This window comes from Benincasa hispida, chromosome 9 (genome assembly GCF_009727055.1).
Source record: "Benincasa hispida cultivar B227 chromosome 9, ASM972705v1, whole genome shotgun sequence".
Taxonomy (NCBI): domain Eukaryota; kingdom Viridiplantae; phylum Streptophyta; class Magnoliopsida; order Cucurbitales; family Cucurbitaceae; genus Benincasa; species Benincasa hispida.
In genome coordinates, this window is record NC_052357.1 from 78,537,553 (window position 1) to 78,559,861 (window position 22,309).

The following is a 22,309-nucleotide window of genomic DNA, read 5'->3' on the forward strand; positions in this document are numbered from 1 at the left end:
ATCGACAAAGTGATTGAGGATCAAGTTTGTTCATAAATCATAAAAACCTAATCATTAATTACTACAAATGTCTGTCCATTTGGATATTTTATCAATACATCAATAAAAATTGAAATGCCAACGTTGACATCTCAATATTGGCCTTATAAGATGTAAAGTCTAGGTTATGAGAAGGTTATAAAAAACTATATTAATTTCATAAGTGCCTATTTTTAAAACACCAATGATTATTATTTAATAATGAAAATGAGAAATTATTTTAAATAGTAAAACTGTTTAAAATATTTGTAAAATATAGCAAAATTTTAGAACTATCAATTATAGAAGCTGCTATTAGTGTCTATCAGCATAGACACGAATAGAAGTCTGTCTATCACCCTCTGTCATTGATAGTTCTAAAATATTACTATATTTCGTAAATATTTTGATTTATTTTTCTATATTTAAAAACAACCCTAAAAACATCCTATAAACTATACAATTAATTTTATTATCCTTCTCAGCCACAAAAAAGAAATTACACAATTTAATTTAATTGGCTAAACTCAACTGACATAATGTTCATACTATCAACCTCGTGATCTGATTCACTATCCCACACTTTAATTACAATACCTTTGAAAAAAAAATTAATTTAATTACTTTAATTTATTATTTATTTATTATCTAATCCAAATCTTTTAATGTTTTTTTTTTCTGGGAAAAAAATTTATACACTGCAATTAAATCTAATAATTTAAATTAATTTTCACCAACAACCAAATTTATAATTTTTTAATTCCCCAACCACACTTGACTCAACCAAATCTATAATCAAGCATAAAACATTCCACTCTCAAATATAATAATATTATTATACATATCCAAACAGATATTTATATCTAAATGTTTTTTTTAACTCTCAAATATTTAATATCTACACCTGGCATATACTATATGCAATCCATAATATCTCCAATCCAAACAGACAGTTAATATTTACATTTGTACAGTTAAAAAAGGCAGTTACATTTAACACATCTCATCCTTCAAAGTAGCCTCTAGCCTTTTTCATGTCTGTGTACCAAATCAATGTACACCATCTTCTTCTTCTTCTTCAGAGGATTCTGAAGTCAATCTAGCTGGTTGCCCTAAGTAGACAACTTGTCTGAAAAATTCACTATGAAAAATCCAGCAAATACCTGAATGGAAAGGATAAAACAGAGCTAAGATCAGTTCCCATCATAGAAAAACAGAAGTATAATTACATAATTTGTCCCGTACCACCCCGTATTGGAATACTCGAATACAAATTCCATACTCTACTTTCTTTGAATTTACATGAGGTGGCATGATTTATTAAGATATATTACATAATTTTGTCAAATCTTTTTTTTAAGAGGAATAAATCTCCGAATTATATAGAACATCCATGTCATCTAAAATATAGTATCAAAGTCCATGAAGCCAAAAAAAGTACTAGGTCAAAAACAAAAATTGAGATCCAATTTAAGAATGACAAACCCAAAGAGACACCATGTTGAAATCCCACATTGGATCCCTTTTTTGTTGTAAATTTCATGCATAAAAAAAAATTGGGATTTGATCCAAAAATGATTTTGAGATGGAACTCCAACCTAAGCCAACGGAATAAAATAATTGTACAGACTAAATAGATATCACGTTCAGAATTTAATTGAGTTAATGACAACCTTGCTTGAATAGGATAGGATTTGCTTTATAAGTTGTAAAACCGAATGAGGGTTTACCTGAATGCAACCGAGGATGTAGAGGGCGGAGTAGCGACGACCGTGTAATACAACGTCTGCCAGCATAGCAAGGGGAATTGTCAATGACATGCCCAAGGTAGCAACTAATGGAGAAGTCCAAATCACAGAGAGGGCCCTGCCAAGTATAATATGAACAAATTCTCTCCATGAATTTTGAATGAAATAGAACAAAGCCTCAATAAGTTGCCAAAAAGGTAACTATTATCAATGGCTGAATAATATGCAAAAGAAATTGCATGTTATCCAGTTTCTTTTTTAGATATTTCAAAAGGCAAAAATCTAACTTTTCATGGGAAAAAAACTATAAACGAAATTGTTATCTAACGGGCCAAACATATACATTATTCTCGACATACCAAAAGTAATCCGACAGAACGCTCCCGATGAAGCCATTCAAAAGCAAGATTTCGGAGATGGATTTCGAGGGAGGAAACTTGAGAGGAGGTTCAATGCCCACAGCAGTTAAAGGCCACACTGCAACGAGTGACTTTACTAGTATAAGAACAGTTCAATTATCAAAGACAGTATAAACTTTGCCAAATGAGGTGCTTAATTTTTTTCCAATCATTGTCAAATACTTCTGTTCTGTCTAAACCTAAAAAATTTGTTCAATCAAGAAGAACAAATTATCATTAACTAAATATTATTGATCCACTTACCAAGCCACCAGAGACCCAATATGGTAAAGAGACCAACATATCCAAAGAATTTTTGTACATCAATCTTGTCTCCTTCTGATCCAGCTGATTTCTTGAGCAGCACTATAAACCAATCACACAATTTAATTATTATGATGAAGTAAAACATTTGAATCACCAACAAAACAGTTGCTAGTTAGAATTCCATACCAGTAAATAATCCATAGATTGCAGCCGAAAGAAGACCAAAAACGTCCCCTGTGATGGTTTGCCCTCTCGACCTTACCGAAAAAAAAGGAAGAAAATATAGTAAGTTACAACCATGTTAAATTGGTCATCTTCTTATTTCAATTTGGACTTTGTCAACTCCAACTAATCAATATAGAAACAATGTGAAGTGTAAAACTCAAGCTCAAGCTCAATCTCAAGGGGCAGCTTTGATGGGTTCTTTTAATATGAAACATTTTATTGATGAATGAAGTGAAGGAGAAATCCCAACAAAATTTGCCAATTTGAGATTAAATAATATAAACTGAAAAGAGCAAGAGGTGCTTATTTAAAAAGAGTAGAAAGAACCAAATCCAAAAACTGATCACGAGAGGAGAAAGAACCCCTAAAAAGACGTCCATTATGCTCACTCCAAAGAGTCCAAAAGAAGGCTCGTATAAAGCCCACCAAAGCATCTTCTTAGAACCACCAAAAGTATGACCCGAAAGAAGGTCAAAGATATTGTTAGAACAAGGATTGAGCCACCCAAAAGCTTCAAAAATGATATTCCAGTAACGAGATGTAAAAGGGCAATGCATAAAAAGATGATAAGGAATTAAATTCGCTCAATTTTTTTTAGTTAAATCGATTTACCGATTAAATAGAAGAGAAATAAACCAATAAGAATAAGCCACATCAGAAAGCCTCATCGAGCTGGTGATGGAGCACATGGAAATCTCCTCGTGGGACCTAGATGGGGTCCAATATGTTGTGTGTGTGTGTGCGCGCGCACGTGTATAACTCGAAGGGCTCACGAGCTCTTGGCCAAGAGAAAGCAATATGCGATAACTTCATCTTGCATATGAAATGAAGAACATTAACTATGGTAATTAATAGAAAAACCTTACTCAGAAATGATTAGGAACTCATTCGTTGCCCAAGTTTTTCCCAAGGTTGTCATGATAACCCCAGCCATACTAATGAAAACAGCAACCACCTTGGAAATGGTAATGGATTCTTGTCCAAAAAGAGCTCCAAACAGAAGGGCAAAAAGGCCTGATGTGGAATTCAAGATGGTTGCAGTTGCAACGCTCGTATTTGCCAGGGCCGAGTTCGAGAAGTACTGCAAAAGTCTCAAACAAACGACGTTATTGCAGCAACACGAGATCCTAGAATTAACAATCAATGATCAACGAAGACCTCAGTAGACATTCATATACAATCACATTATTTGGTATAAATTTTAAGCCTCGTTTCATAATCATTTGGTTTTTAAAAATTAAACTAATAAACACTACTTTCACATGTAAGTTTCTTTGTTTGGTTATTCACTTTAATTTCCACCAATGTTTTTAAAAATCAAACCAAAGAGTTGAATTCTAGAGAAAAGGGGATAGATGGCCCAAAATAAAAGGCATAAATGAAAAATGGATATCATTTTCAAAACCAATGAAATTTGGCCTTCTGCTTATGTCATCATTGTGTAAAATTACCACTTTACCCGAATAGAATAATTTTCTTCGTTTTGCAACTTTTTTTTTCCTTTTTCTTCTTTTTTTATATTTTTTTTCTGCATTTCTTCTTCCTTTTTTCTTTTGTTCTTTTTTGTGCATTTTTTCTTTTTTCCCCTTTCTTTGTGTGTGTGTGTTTATTTATTTATTATTATTATTATTATTATTTTGCGTTTCTTTGAATCGAGCATAGCGCATACAACATAGGGCCTAGAGTATCGAGGATCGAGTAGCATGTAGCTAGTATATAGCATAGAGCATATAACATAGAGCATAAAGTGTAATGCAACAAGCATGAAGCATCGAGTATCAAGTACCAAGGATTGAGGATCGAGTAGCATGTAGCTAGTATATAGCATAGATCATATAACATAAAGCATCGAGCGTAGAGCATCAAGCATTGAGCATCAAGTATTGAGGATCAAGTATCAAGGATCGAGGATCGTGTATCGAGTATCGAGGATCGAGTATCGAGGATCGAGGATCGAGTATCAAGAAAACTTATAAATCATAGTGCGCAAATGAGTTTTAGGGTCGAATGAGTAAATTCACAGAATGTTGACATAAGCAAAAGACCACTTTTCATTCAATTTAAAAAGGTACTCATTTTTCATTTGGCCCCCCCAAAAAAGAGCCATTCGTACAAAAAACCCTTGAATTCTATCAATTTTCCAGTGATGTTTCCTATCAATTTTCTATAATAATTTTCATCTATCTTAAGTAAAAGAGTTGAATTCTAAGTTAAATTTCAAAACAATAAACATTTTTTTTAGTTTTCAAAACTTGGCTTGGTTTTGAAAACATTGGTAGGACGTAGGAAGAAGATGATAAAGCAACAAATAAAAAAAGAACAACTTTCAAAAACTTGTTTTTGGTCTTAGAATTTGGCCAAGAATAATCAATTGTTTTGTTGAAATTGATTGCCATGATCTATTTTGACTTGTAACATCTTCTACCAAGAATAATCAATTGTTTTGTTGAAATTGATTACCATGATCTGTTTTGACTTGTAACATCTTCTACTGACTGGGATATATGACTATGAGCTGGTTTATGAGCTGGAAATCCAGCTAATATCTGAAGTAAGTTTGGGATAAGATTTTTGAGAGATCACGTGCTTGTCATCTGCTTCTAGATTTTTTTCGTTTTCCAGCTAGAGGTACCCAACGTGAAGAAAATGAAATTTTGTTAGAAGAAGATCCTCTTCTCTCAGTTTAAAATATGATGCCCATTTCCCCTCGAGAATGTATGAAGAAGGTTGCAGAATTGAAAAGCAAGTCACTGTGTGTTGAAGAGCAATCATGTGAGTGGATTCCTTCGGTAAGAGAAGTCTTTTATTCTTAATTGATCTTCTTGGGTATTTAGGGATTTCGTTCAAGTTCCTCTTTATCATTGTTGAGAGGAGCGTTGGGAGTGAGGAGAAGTTTAAAGAGTTTTGTTTAACTTTTGAAATTTCTCTTCATCTTTCAATATTTGGATATGTGAAGTAGCTGATGAATAAAATAGTGACTACAGTGGATGTAGACTCCAATCTTGGAGTTGAACCACTTGGTGTTCTCCTTCTTCTTCACCATCTTTATATTCTTAATTTTTCTGTCAAAGTCATTTTGCATTTACTATCATATATCAACATGTTTCTTCAAGAAATGTGAGAATGGAATTTAGGAGAAAACGAGCATATACATTTCAAAAACAGAAAACTAAAAACAAAATTGTTATCAAACAGGATCTTAATTTTTCGAAAAAATTATCAATATCTGAGTCAAAGAAACATTTACTAGACAATAAAATTTGCAAAGTCAACATAAACTAAAATAGTTTAGAAAGTAAATGTACCTCTGTAGAGAACCATAAGGGTGTAAGATAAATGCTGCATTTAATAACTTCCCATGTACTAACTTTATGATGTGATTCAAAATTAGGAATCAAAGGGTGTCCCTCTTCCCTTTCACTCAAATCTTTATCCCTAATTATTAGAGAGTGTCCCATGCTGTCATCCGCATTGTAATGTACGTCGTTAAATCTCAAAGGGCCATCAAGTCCAATCGAGGAGCTCATAACAGAGCCATTATTATCAAGTAAATTATGAGGGTTTATTAAGCTGCAGACCAAGTCTTTGACAACTGCCATTGGTAAATATATCACCATGAGAGATACCCCTAAATAAGAGATTGCAAAAGGATGTTTATATTCACTGAAGATTCTCTGCACCAAACACAAATATTGGTTAAAAGTTGTAGTTTTCCCAATTTCTAAGAATATATATACATATAAGATTAATGTGCCAGTTTGGAATGACTTTTTCACGTGCAAGTTTACGGTGTCCTAAAGTGGTTCAAAAATTTCTAAAACGAGATAGATAAGTGCTTGTAGGGGATGCATTTTACACATTTTCTTCCAAAAGTGCTTATGTGTATGTTAAAATCACTCTAAAACACATTTTTAATCATTCAAAATCAAGTATGATGGTATGAAAATCGCATTTGAAAATATAAGATCAATAATAGTAATTCTTGGAGTTCTAAATTGGATATATTTGTTTAAGAGGGTTTGGGGTGGTTGTTGTTCTAGTATGGTAGTTGTCTCAAAAAATGTACTACAGTTAGTTTCTCAGATTCTGCAAATTATTTTTTTCCTTATCTACAATATTCTACAACTTTATTTTGCTGGGATGTTTTCCTTGTTTATGGTTTGCCAAATTTGGATGGGATCGTTTTTTTTTTCTGGTTGTGCCCATTTAAGAGTAAGATGTTGTCTTTGTAGGGTTGTCGCTTCTATTTTGAGTTTACTAAGATTATATATCCTGGCCGACCGATAAAGTGCGTGGTAGTTTATAGAGTTTGTGAAGCAAGAAGTCTAAACAAGTATTGTGTGGCATGTTGTATCATGGTTCTTGAAGTTTGAATCTATCTTGAGAAGAGATCCTTGTCCTTAGGGGGAGCCTAAGGCATCATTGATTGAGAATGGATTGTCATCCTTAGGGGGATCCCTAAGACAATGTTGGCTAAGAAGAGTTCTCAAACTTAGGGGAGCCTAAGTCTATCAAGTGGAGTGATCTTCATTTGAATGTGCGAAGATAAAGCCTTGGTGAAAGGGAGTCTCACACTTGGTGAGCCTAAATGATTCTTCATTAATATTCACATACTTAGGAGGAGTTTAAGTTCTATTGAGGAGGAGCCTAAGTTCTATCGAGGAGGAGACTCACATCTAGGGAGAACCTAGGTGATCAATAATAAGTTAGATTCTACATGTGTCATTGTAATTGTCATTACTTTACAGACAAATATAACATTGTAAACGTTTGACTTTTCATATTAATGAATTTATCTTTTTCTGGCACACCGCTCCGATATGAAGGTTGTATATCACCGAATTGGGTACAAACTCTTTGTGTTATTCGTGTCGTTTGTTGTTTGTACTTTATTTGTTGTTTCTGTGATTCTCAAAGCTTTTTGTGGAACATTCATATTTTGTGTGACGAATCACCTTGATTTTCAATAATGATATTAAATTATTAAAATCATATTTAGATGTGATTTTGAACTAGACAAAAATCATTTTAATGATTTCAAAATTACTCTGGAACGTTTTCTACTTCTCGTGAATCAAATTACAATTTGCGTCCACACATAATATGTACACACATAAAATATTTAAAATACCCTTAGGTGAATTGGTGATTTTGACGAGACAAATAAATGTACCAATAATATGAATTTGAATATAATTTTTTTTTTAAAAAAAAAACGTAGGTACAACATGAACTACAGATGTACAACCCAACTGCACACCAATAAAAATGTGGCAATGATTTTTTTTTTTAAAGGATTATTTTACTTACATCTTAAAATTTGACATATTTATTTTTTTCATTAAAAACATATCTAACGTCATAATAATGGGTCTTTTTTCTAAAAATCAAATATATATGCACTCTAATAATTAAAATACTAAAAAAATACTAGTGTTAGGAGTGCATAATTAAAATACTAAAAAAATACTAGTGTTAGGGTTTATATATATATATATTGGTTTGGATCGATTTTAATTGGTTTTTCAAATAAAAAATCGATTTGAACCAATATTTTTCTGTTTTCTTTAAATACAAACCAATATGTACAACTTTATACGGAAAAATCAAACCAAACCATTAGATGAGTTTGTATTGGTTTTTTGGTGTACCCTATGATATATATACTTTTTTCCTTCAACATTCCACAGACGTCATTTCATGGGCTCCACATCATTCATACGCTTCTTTTTATGGCAAAAAAATCGAATGGATCAGTCAATGCATGTTGAAGAGAGAGTCTAGAAAATCACTAATTTAATTCCCATTTGTTTCCAAAACAAAATAGCGATTAATAAAAATAAATAAATAAATAAAATACGGAGAAATTAAAGGATTATTTACCTGAGTAATCTCGGCGGAAGCAACCCATATAAGAACCGCCGTACAAATCAATCCCAAACCAAACTTGTACTTGCAGCCCATTTGGCGACGGCGGTCAAAATCGAATCGGAAACGGCGTGGATTTCGGCGGAGCAAGGCGGTTCGACATCGGGAAATAATAATAATAATAATGGCTGAGAATAGGAGCAGTTTTGTTTGCGGGCGGGAGAGAGTGTAATGAATGTAGTCTGGGATTTGTTCCATGAGGATGAAAGTTTGTTGAGTATTGAGTGGGTTTAGTGACGCAGCGGCTGCCAGCGTTCGCCAAATATGACCACGCGTGTGCGCCCCATAATATATGCAACCACGCTCTTCTTTTATTTTCTAAAACAAACTAGAAAAGAATATGACTATTAAATATATATATATATATATATATTTATACTTAGTGCATTGCCTCACGTGGCAAATTCTTTTTTATTTTTCTTAAATTTTTTATTTTATTTTATTATTATTTTCTTCGGTTGTGTAAGCAATGGGAGGGGAAGGGATATATAAAAATCGCATTTTAAGCTATATTTCGTTTGTTTTTTTCCTCTGTTTTTTAAATTTATGTTTTCTCTCCCTTATTTAATTATGTTTTTTATTTTTTTAGAAAAATTTTGAATTTTGAATTTAAATTCTAACAAGAAAAACTATTTTTAAAAAAAGTTGTAATTTAAGGAAACGGAAACACGGATATCAATATAATATAATGTAATATAATAAAAAATAAAACAACAAAAGACGAATTTCTCAACTTTTTCTAATCTTTTTGGATTGATCATCAATATGTGTGTTTTCCAAAGTCCACCAAATATCGTTATGTATAGGCAATTTGGCAAGTAGGAGGTGGATTACATGGATACTAGTAGTGTATAATCTTGAGATACATGGATAAAACATGGGGTAATGGATAAGTGACACATGACCAATGGACATTAATAATGGTCATCTACATTACACTTAATTTAACATATTTATAATATTCATCCTTAGATGTCAATTATATATAAAATATGCCTTGGTAAAACCTTACCAGAAAAAAAATCCACTAGAAAAAAATCCCAATAAAGGAAAAATAGTAGATATTTCATATAATCTGATACTCTTAAATATTTACTCCCCTCATGGAAACATCACTTGAGATCTCTGAGTCGCTACATTCCAATGGTGTGCACCATTTTTTCAAATGTTGTGGTTGGTAATGATTTTGTAAATAAGTCTGCCAGGTTATCCTTTAAACAAATTTTTTGTATAATAATGTCACCATTTTCTTCAAGATCATGAGTATAGAAAAACTTTGGTGAAGTATGTTTTGTTCTATCTCCTTTAATATATCCTCCTTTGATTTTAGATATACGTGTTGGGTTGTCTTTGTATAATATCGTTGCAAGAATTTTATTAGAAGACAAACCACATGTTCCACAAATGTGCTAAATCATTGATCTTAGCCATACACATTCTCGACTAGCTTCGTGAATTACAAAAATTTCAACATGATTTGAGGAAGTGATTGTTATAGTTTACTTCACGATCACCATGGTATAACAATTCCTCCGCGTGTGAATAGATAACCTGTTTGAGATCTAGTTTTGTGTAGATCAGATAAATATCCATAGTTTGCATAGCCAACTAGATCAAATTTTGATTTACTTGAATAAACAAACACATGTCGACCGTTCCTCAAAGATAACAAAGTATATGCTTAATTTTGTGCCAATGTTTTTTTTGTTGGAGAATAACTATATATTGCTAAAAAAAATAACTGAAAATGCAATATTTGGTTTTGTATTATTGGGAAGATACATAAGTACACAAATTGCACTAAGATATAGTACTTCAGGATCAAGAAGTTCTTCATTCTCATCTTGAGGTCGAAATATATCTTTCTTCACATTTAGTGAATGAACTTTCATTGGAATGTTCAATGGATGTGCTTTGTCCATATAATATATTTTCAAAATTTTTCGTATATAAGTTGATTGATGAATAAATATCTTACATGTTAAATGCTCAATTTGTAAACAAGGCAAAATTTTGTTTTTTCGAGATCTTTCATCTTAAATTATTTCTTAAGATATTATATTGTTTTTGAAAGCTCTTCGGGAGTTCCAGTTATATTTAAATAGTCAACATATACAGTTATCTATGAAGCACAGATACTTCAAAAGGTTCAGAGAATCGGTATCGGATACGTATCTGGTACTGATACGTCCAGATACGTAACATATACGTGAAATAAAGTATTTGATTTTTTTATTAATTTCAAAATATTCATTTTGGGCTAAATTTTAAGCCCAATAGCCCATTAACCCAATAACCCACTTAATTTTATATCTTTATTAATATAGTTGTTGAATTATAATACTATAATAAATTAAAAACAAAAATTAAAACTAAAAGAAAACCCTAAAATTTTAGTTCTTCACTTATTCTTCTTCAGCCGACGACACTTCTTCTCATTTCTTTTCCTCATTCTTTGAATCTATACTTTTTCAGACTTCTCTTCTCACTTCGTTCTTCAACAATCAACTGGTTCTTCGTTCGTTCTTCAATTTACCGTCGACCAGATTTCGACCGTCGACGCTTCGTTCGTTCTTCAGTTCGACGTCGACGCTTGAAATTTCAGCCTCAGGTAGCCAATAGCCCAACAGTTTTACTATGAACTTTCAATTTTCCTCCAACTTCTTTGTTTTTTTCAATCTCTGAAATTTTGATTTCCATTCGTTTTTAACTTAAGTTTTTATTTCAATCTATGAAATTTTGATTGCCATTTCTTTTTAATCTTAAATTTTCATTTTCAATCTTTGAAATTTCCATTTCCTTTGATTTTATGTTTTCAATTTTAATTTTTAACAGTAGTAAGTTAAAATTTTTATTTCCATTTTCACTTCTTCTCGGTTTGAAAGTATCATATTCTTAAAGAAATTAGATATACTTTCTATTTAACTTTGCTTAAAATCTAATCACCGAGGATAAAAATGATGTGCGTAAAACTTAAAACTATAAAAATTAAATTTCGATGATATAATTTACCGTATAGCTTTTGGCCTAATACATTTCCTCATTTGATTGAGAAACACTATTTACATTATGATCCTTCACTGCCAAATTCATGAAATCCATTTTTGGCTGCAGATTTATGTGACCAAAATTATAGAGCCAAAGTCAATCATCAAATCATTCCATAAACTCATCCAACTCCATTGCTGAAAATGATACAAAATCTCTTTGAAAATATGTGACCAAAATTCAAAAATATTTATATTGCCAATGCAACCTTTGTAATATTTCAAAGAGAAGCGTATACACGGGGTAGAGCTCATTTGTTGAAGATAAGTGGTCAATGAATTGGACCTTGTTTAAAAGTCACGTCTTCCATTTTGAGTAGAATGAAAAATTGGAAGAAGAAGTAAAGGCTCGGTTAGAAAGAAAAGGTCCAAAGAATGTTCCCTTACTTCCTATGGTCATAACAATGGTCATAACAATTGGTGGTGTTAATGTCAGTAATTCTCCTATTACAAGCAAATTGCACTTTGAGAAGAAAAGTATAGTAGTAGTGATACAATGCAATTGAAAAATTATTCAAGCATCACGAGACTAGTTACATTCACTAATTGCCATAATGTTTTATTCGGCTAATTTTCCCTTTCATTTAGCGACAAATTCACACTTTAGAGGAGCATTTGTTTATGTTGCAAATAATTTATTGTCAGGATATTTGCCTCTTGGATATAATATGTCGAGGACAAATATTGAGTGGTTATTAATTTCAATTAGAGATAGATGACGTACTAGGGATGAGTATTGTGAGTGATGGATGGAGTGACTCATAAAGGAGGCCTTTGATTAATTTTATGGCAATTTTAAAATGATAACCTATGTTTCTAAAGTCAGTGGATTGTTCTGGCGAGACAAAAGACAAGTATTTCATTGCAAATTTGATTAAAGAAGTAATGAATGAAGTTGGGCATGAGAAAGTGATTGAAGTGATAACTGCTTTGAAGAATATATGTGCTGCTAAGAATGTTGAAAACAACCAACTTGTGTATAAGGAGTGCAGTTGGATCTCTAATATTGCTAGTGAAGCCATGTTTGTGAAAATTTTTATTATGAATCATTCGATGTAGCTTGCCATATTTAATGAATTTGTATATCTGAAATTGCTTTCTATTGCTCAAATACGCATTGCATCTATTATCATCATGCTTAAGAGGTTTAAACTTATTAAATATGGTTTACAAGCCATGGTCATCAGTGATAAATGGGAAAATTATAGAGAAGATGATGTGGTAAAGGCAAGACGTGTGAAGGATTTGGTGCTTAATGACTTATGGTGGGACAAAAGTGATTAATTTTTGCCTTCACTGCACCTATCTATGACATGATTAGAGCTTGTGATACAGATGCATCTGTCTACATTTGGTGTATGATATGTGGGATGAAATGATTGTAAAGTGAAGGCAACTATTTATAAGCATAAAAGATTGAAACCAACTAAATCTAGTGACTTTTCCTCTTTTTATGACGTGGTGTATAAAATTCTTATTGATCGCTAGAATAAAAACAATACTCCACTTCATTTTTTAGCACACTCCTTGAATCTGAGCTATTTAATTACACTATCTTGTTTATCTTTATATATATATATATATATATATATATATATATATATATATATGTTTATATTCTAACCTTATAGATTATATTTTATAAGAGTTTTAACGTTCTTTAAAACTTCTATTTATAGTGAAGAATGGCTATTAGAGTCTCCTAATCGAGTGGCACTATCTCAAGAGAGGATGAAGTGTTTTAAGAAATATTTTAATGACCCTGGGGATCGTGTAAAAGTGAACATAGAGTTTGCAAACTTTTCTACCAAATCTAGAGATTTCAATGACCATAATTCCATAGCTCAAAGATGTATCATTGATCCTATAAGTTGGTGGGCCATTCATGGTGTCTATGCTCCACTGTTTCAACCAATTGCATTGAAATTACTCAAGCAACCTTCTTCCTCTTCCTGTTGTGAGAGAAATTGGAACACACTAACTCTCTCAAAAGGAACAAGTTGATACCTCAACGTGCAGAAGATTTGGTATATATTCACAACAATCTACGCCTTTTGTCAAGGGGTACTCTAGAATATTCAAGAGGAGAGACTAAAGCATCGGACATTGCTATAGATAGTTTTGATTCTTTTGAAGATGTTGGTATGCTAGAAGTAGCAAATTTATCTTTAGATGAACCTGAGTTGGAGGCTGATGTTTTGGGATATCATGGTGGTGGTGAAAGTGATAATGATGTTGATGATGATGATGTTATGGAGATTTAAGATTTGAGTGTTTCAAGTTTCTCTATTTTCTAGTCTTTATGTTAATTTTTATGTTACTAATTTGGTTTGTACTAAAAACTTTGATGGAGAACTATGTATTTCGTTGATTAATTTTTATGTTATTAATTTGGTATTTTATGTTTTGGTAGATTACATTTAGTATCTTTCTTAATGTTAAATTTATACATATGAAAAAAAAAAATTAAAAATGACGTATTCTTATACGTATTTGTTTCTAATTTTTTAGAAATTGACGAATCGCCGTATCCAATCGTATCTGTATCGGTGTCTATGCTTCATAGACAGTTATAATGACAAACCCTGACTGGTGCTTTCTTTATAAAAATACACTGACATATTGGATTATTTTGATATCCTTCTGTCAACAAATATCCACTCAGGCGGTTGTATCACATTTGTCCTGATTGTTTCAATCCATATAATGACCTCTGCAACTTTTTTAATACAATTTCTAGGAATTTGATTTATATGTTTCAAGTATTTAAATCCTTTTGAGATTCTCATATAAATATCATTATCAAGAGATCCATATAAACATGTGGTGACTATTCATAAGATGCATAACAGAATTTTCATACACATTCAAACCAATTAAATATCTTAATATAATTGCATCCACCACTGGAGAATATGTTTCATCATAATCAAATACCAAGTATTTATGAAAAAAAAAAACCTTGTGCAACTAGTCTTTTTTTATATCTTGTAACCTAATTATTTTCATTTCTTTTCCTCACAAATACTCATTTATATCCCACAGGTTTGACACCTTCTAGTGTTCAGACTACTGGTAAAAAAATTTGATGTTTTGAAAGTGAGTTTAATTCTGCCTCGATTGCTTCTTCCACTGAAGCCAATCTTTTCTATGTCAACATTTTTCAACAAACTTTGGTTCAGAATACTCATTTTTAGATATAATATCAAGAGCAACATTATACAAAAAATGTTATCAATAACTACATGAGTCTGGTTTCATCTTTTTTCTGTCATGATATAGTTTATTGAAATCTCATTATTATTTTTAGGTATTTTCACTAGCCATGTCAAGGATTTTTTCATGGATATTTACATCCTCAACTAAGTTTTTTTTACTATTAATTATCTTTTGTTTTCGAGGATTTTTACCTTTGGAACCCAGTAGTCTACCACACTTCTAGTGTCTTCCAGACTCATTAGTGACAACTTACTGTGTTGAGATATCAATTTTCGATGGAACATTTGCAGTTGGTATATATGATTTAGTTACTTTCTTTGAATCTATAAATGCATCCGGTAACTGATTTGCTATATTTTACAAATGAATTATCTTTTAAACTTTAAGTTCACATTGTTTTGAACGGGGATCTAAATGAGACAATAACGATGCATTCCATGTAATTTCTTTTTCCAACTTCTTAATCCTCCTCCTAATGTTGGAAAATTTGTCTCATTAAAATGACAATTAGCAAATTGTGCAATAAATACATCACTTTTCAGGGGTTCAAGATATTTAATAATTGATGGGGAATCATATCTAACATATATTCCTAACCTCCTTTGAGAACCTATCTTAGTACGTTGTGGTCGAACAATTGGAACATATACTACACATCTAAAAATTCTCATATGAGAAATATATGGCACATGGCCATAAATTAATTGTAATGGCGAGTACTTATGATAAGCTACTAGCCTAATATGTACAAGTAACGCTACATGCAAAATAACTTGTCCCCATATAGATGTAGGAAGCTTAGCTCTCATAAGCAATGGTCTATCAATTAACTGCAAATGTTTTATGAATGATTTTGCTAAACCATATTGTGTATGAACATGAGCTAGAAGATATTCAACACTTATCTTAAGTGACATACAATCATTATCAAAAGCTTGGGATGTAAATTCATCAGCATTATAAAAAAGAATGGTCTTAATTGTATAATCATAAAATTGTGCTCTCAACTTAATTATTTGAGCAAGTAATCTTGCAAATGCAAGATCTCGACTTGATAAAAAGCACGTGTCTGAAAATCTACTGGATGCATCTATTACTACCATAAAATATCTAAATGGTTCACTTGATGGGTTAATTGGTCCACATATATCACCATGAATTCGTTCTAAAAATGCAGGGGATTCAATTCCCACTTTTGGCTGGTGATGGTCTAATTATTATTTGCCTCGAGAGCAAGCTATTGGGATTAATGCCCTAAATCTCGTGGATCCTATAGTACAAACAATTTACTTATTTAATAAAAAGCGATACATTTTATTCGACATTTAGTAGCATTAACCCACAAAATCGATAAACTAACATCCAAAGTTATCTTCTATAACTTAAACATGTATGTAAAGACATACAGCTGGATCATGTTTAAGTGATAATCTAAGTGGTCTGTAGTAGATGGATAACGCTGGATATTTTATCCTAGTGACACAACGAATACGACCCGCTTTGTAGATGTTAAGTTGTTGTAAAGTGCTACAAATGATTTAATCTTGATCATTCATGTAGAGACATGTGAGCGAGGGTGTTCTATACAAAAGGGTTTGTAAGACTGAACCATGAAATGAATAGTCACTTTATAGAATGCTATTAATAGTAGGTACTTACATTTCCCAGGATGACCATAGGTGACATGACTTGAATCTTGAATGAGTTGTGAACTCCTGCCTATGAGAGCGATCCTTTGATTTGTATGGGTGAGAGTAGCCAGATCGTCGACTAAATAAGCCTACCATTTTGGGGATTCATCTGATTGGGGAGCTGGGAACACAGCTACATAAGAAGAAATTCACTCATTCCCTAATGTCAGGGTCAAGTAGATAAATTGCTTTCTTAAGGACTAATTTCGGGACTTGAAATGTGGCGCCACACCCTCTCTTACCCCGATAGGGGTTTGGTCATAGTTGGACTATGACTTATTGTTCATTAGAAGGATCAATGTACTTATGGAGTTAGAAGTAACTATAGGGGCAAAACGGTAATTTTGGCCCAACTATACTTACGAACATTTGTGAAAGGTCATCGCTCTGTTGACTGGTTATATCCAATAGACACAAAAATATATCTGTAGTGTGAAGAGTTCAGCTGTCGGACTTTAATGGAATAACTGGCAGTTAATGGATGTTGAGCAATTTAATTAAAGGAGTTTAATTAATTATTCAAGTGGTCATTAGAGTTCAATCTACAAGTCCATAAGTTTCCTCTGTAGCTCAACTGAGATTATTAGGAATAATTTTGGATTAATTTGAATGATTCAAAGTAATGGAAGAAAATATAATTAAATCAAATTAATTATATGTGATATAATTAATATAATGTATTTGATATATTATAAAATAAAGTTTATTAAAGATGAATAAAAATATTTGAATATGATTCAAATACTAATTATATGGATGGGATTCATATAATTATGTTTAGTATAAATGTGATTTAATAAATACCATGCATTAATGAGAGAATTAAAAACTATAGGTTATATTGTATTTGATACAATATAAAAACTATAGATTATGTGTTATATATGATATAACATATGGTATATGTATAATAAGTTAGTATTATATAATTTTAATTTATTTGTAAATTTTTATTTATATATATATATATATAATTTAAATTAATTTAATTTTAAATTTAAAAATTAAGGGGAGGGAAATAACTTTCCTTTCTTTAATTCTCTCAAAACGTGTGGTTGGTTTTATCATTCTTCTTCTTTCCAAAGTGAAATAAAAAGGCTTCTGTAAGTTTCACAGATTTTCATCCCTATGAAACTTTTCCTCTCAATTTCTTCTCTCCCTCTTTCAAATGAAGGGACCACACCTCTTGCCAATTCTCTAACCAAAAGAGAATACAGAAGGTTGTGCTCGGTGATGTCCTCATTGGGTGTTCGTGATCAAGTTATTCGTGAAGATCTTGTTCTTCAAGGGTAAGTATTTTTTAACCCTTCTCAATTTCCCTCCTTAGCATGCTATAAATTGTCTATATAGGCATAATTTTGTTGTTCTTTAAATTTTATTCTTTGAAATTTGGGAATTGGATACGATACAGCTTCCGTAGTGGACCTCACGGTTCCTTCACAAGAATCACATGATAATTCATTAGATCGAAGAATCTTTTGGCTCTTCAATGGGTGTTCATTTGAATTCTCAATAATTCTCCTCATAATTATAGATCCTAGATGGCCCAATCGATCATGTCAAATTGTAAATATGTCTGAATTCATGAACTTTAGGTTCATTGTTGTATATATTTCAATTACTCGTATATGAGTATAATATAATCTAAAAGATAAAGCCAACTCTTCCAGTATATGTTTATCATATGAGACAGTAGATATGATATAAAGATACTCTATATTATTCTCTTTATCAGTCTTAATATGATAACCATTGCAACATATATATTAAAAATTAAGTTGGTGTCTCTTTGATTGACTAGAGGATAATATATTGTCAATTGTAAATTTTGTTCCTCTAGGCAAAATAATATTTGTTTTTCCAACTCCTTTAATTAGGTTTGCAGAATCTGATATTGTATTGACTTTTACTTCCAACATTATTCTCTTATTTTTTTTCCAGGGATGTTTGATAGAGATCAACTAAGTGTTTTGACGTACGACAGACACGTGACCAATGCCTAGTAACTCCGCATCGGAAGCATTTATTTTCAACACTTTTGAACTCTTATCTTGTGGAGTTTTTCCCTTTTGACAACATTTTGTGTGGTTCTTTTGAAATTTGAATAATTAGAACGACCACCACGAAAATAATAGTTATTTCTTCCTCTGCCATGGTCACGATCTCGACCACAACCACGACCTTGATCACGATTATTATTAAAATTTAAAGCATTCACTTCAGGGAATGGTGTTGTTCTAGTTGGTCGATATTCATAATTTTTCATCAATAACTCATTATTTTATTTGGCCACAAAAGACATAAAATTAGTTCAAAATATTGGTGAAAACCTTTCTCTCGGCATTGCTGCTACAAGAGCATATTTGAGACATGAAATATAGAAAATGTCTTCTCTAACATATCAGCATCAATAAATTTCTCTTTACATAACACGAACTGATTTTAAATAATGTGGAGTTGTAATCACTTACTTGAAAGAAACCTGTGACGGTCCTTGTGCGAAAACGTGCGGATCGGTCCCAATATTATTTTCCATAGAATAAAAAAATTTTACTAAAAAAAAAAATTTATGCATTATTAGATTTAAATTACACCATGCTAAAAAAAACATCATAATTAGGGAAGAAGAACACTTATCTTTGAAGTCAATCTTCTTCGCGAATTCACTCGATTAGGATCACAAATTCTTTGTTCTGGATCTCCTTAGGAAATAAGAATTCTTATTCAGGAAGAAGACAGAGGACTTCCCCATCTGACTGAATTTGAGAGAATTGAGGGGTATTTGGGGTAACTCCCTCCCTTTAATTAAATTAAAATTAAAATTAATATTTTTTTTTGCAAGTTATTGTAATTAAAGTGTGGGGGGTGAGGGAATCAAACCTCAAACCTCGAGGTCGATAGTACAAGCACTATGTTAGTTGAGCTACGCTCATGTTGACATTAAATAAATAATTATATATATATATAATATAGCTAACTTATTATATATATATATATATTATATGTTATATCAAATATAACATATAACCTATAGTTTTTATATCGTATCAAATACAATATAGGCTATAGTTTTAATTCTCTCAATTACTTATGATTTTTAATATAAATCACATTTATACTAAATTCAATTATATGAAACTCATCCATATAATTAATATTTGAATCATATTCAAATATTTAATTCCTCTAAAATAAACTTTATATTATAATGTATCAAATACATTATATTAGTTATATCACAATAATTAATTTAATTAATTATATCACATCTAATTAATTCCCTTAATTAATTTGAACAATTCAAATTAATCCAAAATTAATTTTCAATAATCCCTATTGTGCTACCAAGGGGACCTTATAGACCTATAGATTGAAGGTCCAAGGGCACTTGGATAATTACTTAAACTCTTTAATTAAATTACCCAACATCCATTAACTGACGGTCACTCCACTAAAGATTGACAACTGCACTTTTCGCATTACAGATATATTTCTGTGTCCATTGGATATAACCAGTCAATAGTGGGATAACCCTTCATAAATTGCTCGTAAGTACACCTAGGCGTTTTTGCCCCTATAGTTACATCTAACTCCTTAAGTATCATTGATCCCTCTAACGAACAATAAGTCATAGTCCAACTATGACCAAGTCCCTCTCGGGCCAAGAGAGGGTGTGGCCATAATGTTCAAGCCCTGAAATCAGCCCTTAAAAGCGCAATTTATATACTTACCCCGACATTAGAGAATGAGTAAATTCTATTTTGTGTAGTTGTGTTCCCAACTCCCCAATCAGACGAATTCCCAAAATGGTAGGCATATTAAATTAGCAATCTAGTCACTCTCACTCATACAAATCAAAGGATCGCCTTCATAGGCAGGAGTTCACAATCCACTCAGGATTTAGGTCATGTTATCTATGGTCATCCTAGTGAAATGTAAGTCTCTATTATTAACGGTGTTATATAACGAGACTAGTCATTTTGTAGTCCAGTCTTATACAAACTCTTTATATAGGATACCCCCACTCACATGTCTCCACATGAGTGATCAGGATCAGATTATTTGTAGTTCTTTACAATAATTTAACATCTACAATGTGGGTCGTATCGATAGTGTCATCAGGATAAGGTACCCAGCTTTATCCATCTACTACTAACTGTTTAGGTTATCATTTAAACATGATCCACTTGTATATCTCTACATACATGTTTAAATTACATAAAATAATTTAGGATCTTAGTTTATTGGATGGAGTGTATGCTCATAAAATAACAATTATTTCATTAATAACAGTTTGTTTATACAATGTTTACAAACTATGGGAATGCAATACAGATTTAGGACACCAATCTTAAAAATCTCCCACTTGTCCTAAAGCTATAGAGCCAAATGTACAATACATATAAAGTACAAAATACAATAAACTAGGGCATACACTATACCCCAATATCATTTTCCACTTGCCCTAGACAATATACTACATATCCCGTAGACCTAGACTTTCCAGATGATCCTCAAACACTTTAGCCGTGAGAGCCTTTGTAAACAGATCAGCAACATTATACCCCAAAGCAATCTTCATGACAATCACGTCACCTTGATGTACAATTTTTCGAATCAAGTGATATTTCTGCTTTATGTGTTTTCCTCTTCTATGACTCCTAGGTTCCTTAGAATTTGCCAAAGCACCACTGTTATCACAATAAAGTGTGATCGGTAAAGATATATTTGGAACAACTTCCAAATCAGTAAGGAATTTCTTAAGCCAAACAACCTATTTAGCAACTTCACAAGCAGCTACGTATTTGGCTTTCATTTTGGAGTCTACGATATATCCTTGCTTGATGCTTCGTGATAATGGGTAGAAATACACATTATTACAGCTCAAATAAGTAAAACAATGAGAGAATGCGACGGTAAAATAAGCAATATCATGTTCAAAAGCACTAAACTGAAAGAAACTGCGATCGCATGTGCCCATCGTATAAAACAGCTAAATTTACTTATTTTGTGCAAGAAAAATGTGATGGTTCAAGTAAAATGGCGATCCAAAGGAATTAGGCGTCAGCATGCTTAAAGATTGCGATCGTGAGAAGTTTCTTAAAGAGGTGGCCACATAAAGACTGCGCATCAAGGTGACAACATAATAAATCATGATGGGATGGAAAGTTGATGGTGGTTGAATCCGAATTTAGTTGACAAGCCGTTAAAGCTACACTATAGAAGGTACACTCAACTTTCGGTGACCACTAATCGGCACATCAGAGCAGGAGAATTAATACCGCCCATCATTGCAATCATTAGAAAGGAAGGCTGCTTCACCTTGAGCTCTATAAATACCGAAGGCCACCAGTGTAAAAAGAGTTAACAACGATATATACTTTTGCTTTCGTTCATGCACATACTCGTAGATATACTTAGAAGACGGAGATGAACAAGGAGACGAGGAAGTCAAGAGATCATTCCCGGATAGATCGGGAGACTGTCGGAAAGCATTACAAAGGGAGAGAGAGCCAACACTTGCGAGAGCAAGAATACACATTGAGAACAGAGTTGGAGTGAAAAAGAACAGTGTAAAAGGCCACGGGAAGCAAGACATTGCTTATCGGGCTTCTTATGTCTCAATTCCATTTGTTATTTTGTATTAAGTACTTTATTGGTAGAAAATGGAAATCTCATTCCAATCTATGTTCTATCTCTCCATATTTCGCATGAGTAGCTAAATTTTTTAATGGATTGAGAAGTATTTAGCTAGCATGACTTAAGAT

At 32.0% G+C, this 22,309-nt stretch overlaps 1 protein-coding gene and 1 long non-coding RNA gene across 2 annotated transcripts; one reads left to right on the top strand and one right to left on the bottom strand.

Moving 5' to 3' along the window:
- Nucleotides 1-839: 839 nt before the first annotated feature.
- LOC120086820 (uncharacterized vacuolar membrane protein YML018C-like) lies at nt 840-8,870 on the bottom strand. The gene is made up of 8 exons (XM_039043624.1): nt 8,540-8,870; nt 5,962-6,330; nt 3,523-3,737; nt 2,618-2,688; nt 2,429-2,530; nt 2,126-2,243; nt 1,749-1,884; nt 840-1,181 (listed from the first exon to the last, which is right to left on the bottom strand). Exons 1-8 carry the CDS (start codon nt 8,780-8,782, stop codon nt 1,131-1,133), a joined length of 1,305 nt encoding a protein of 434 aa, XP_038899552.1. The 5' UTR covers nt 8,783-8,870; the 3' UTR covers nt 840-1,130.
- Nucleotides 8,871-10,962: 2,092 nt separating this feature from the next.
- Nucleotides 10,963-12,152, top strand: LOC120086586. Its single transcript, XR_005484265.1, has 2 exons — nt 10,963-11,195; nt 11,699-12,152. It is a non-coding gene; the product is annotated as an uncharacterized LOC120086586 (long non-coding RNA).
- The last annotated feature ends 10,157 nt before the right edge of the window (nt 12,153-22,309 follow it).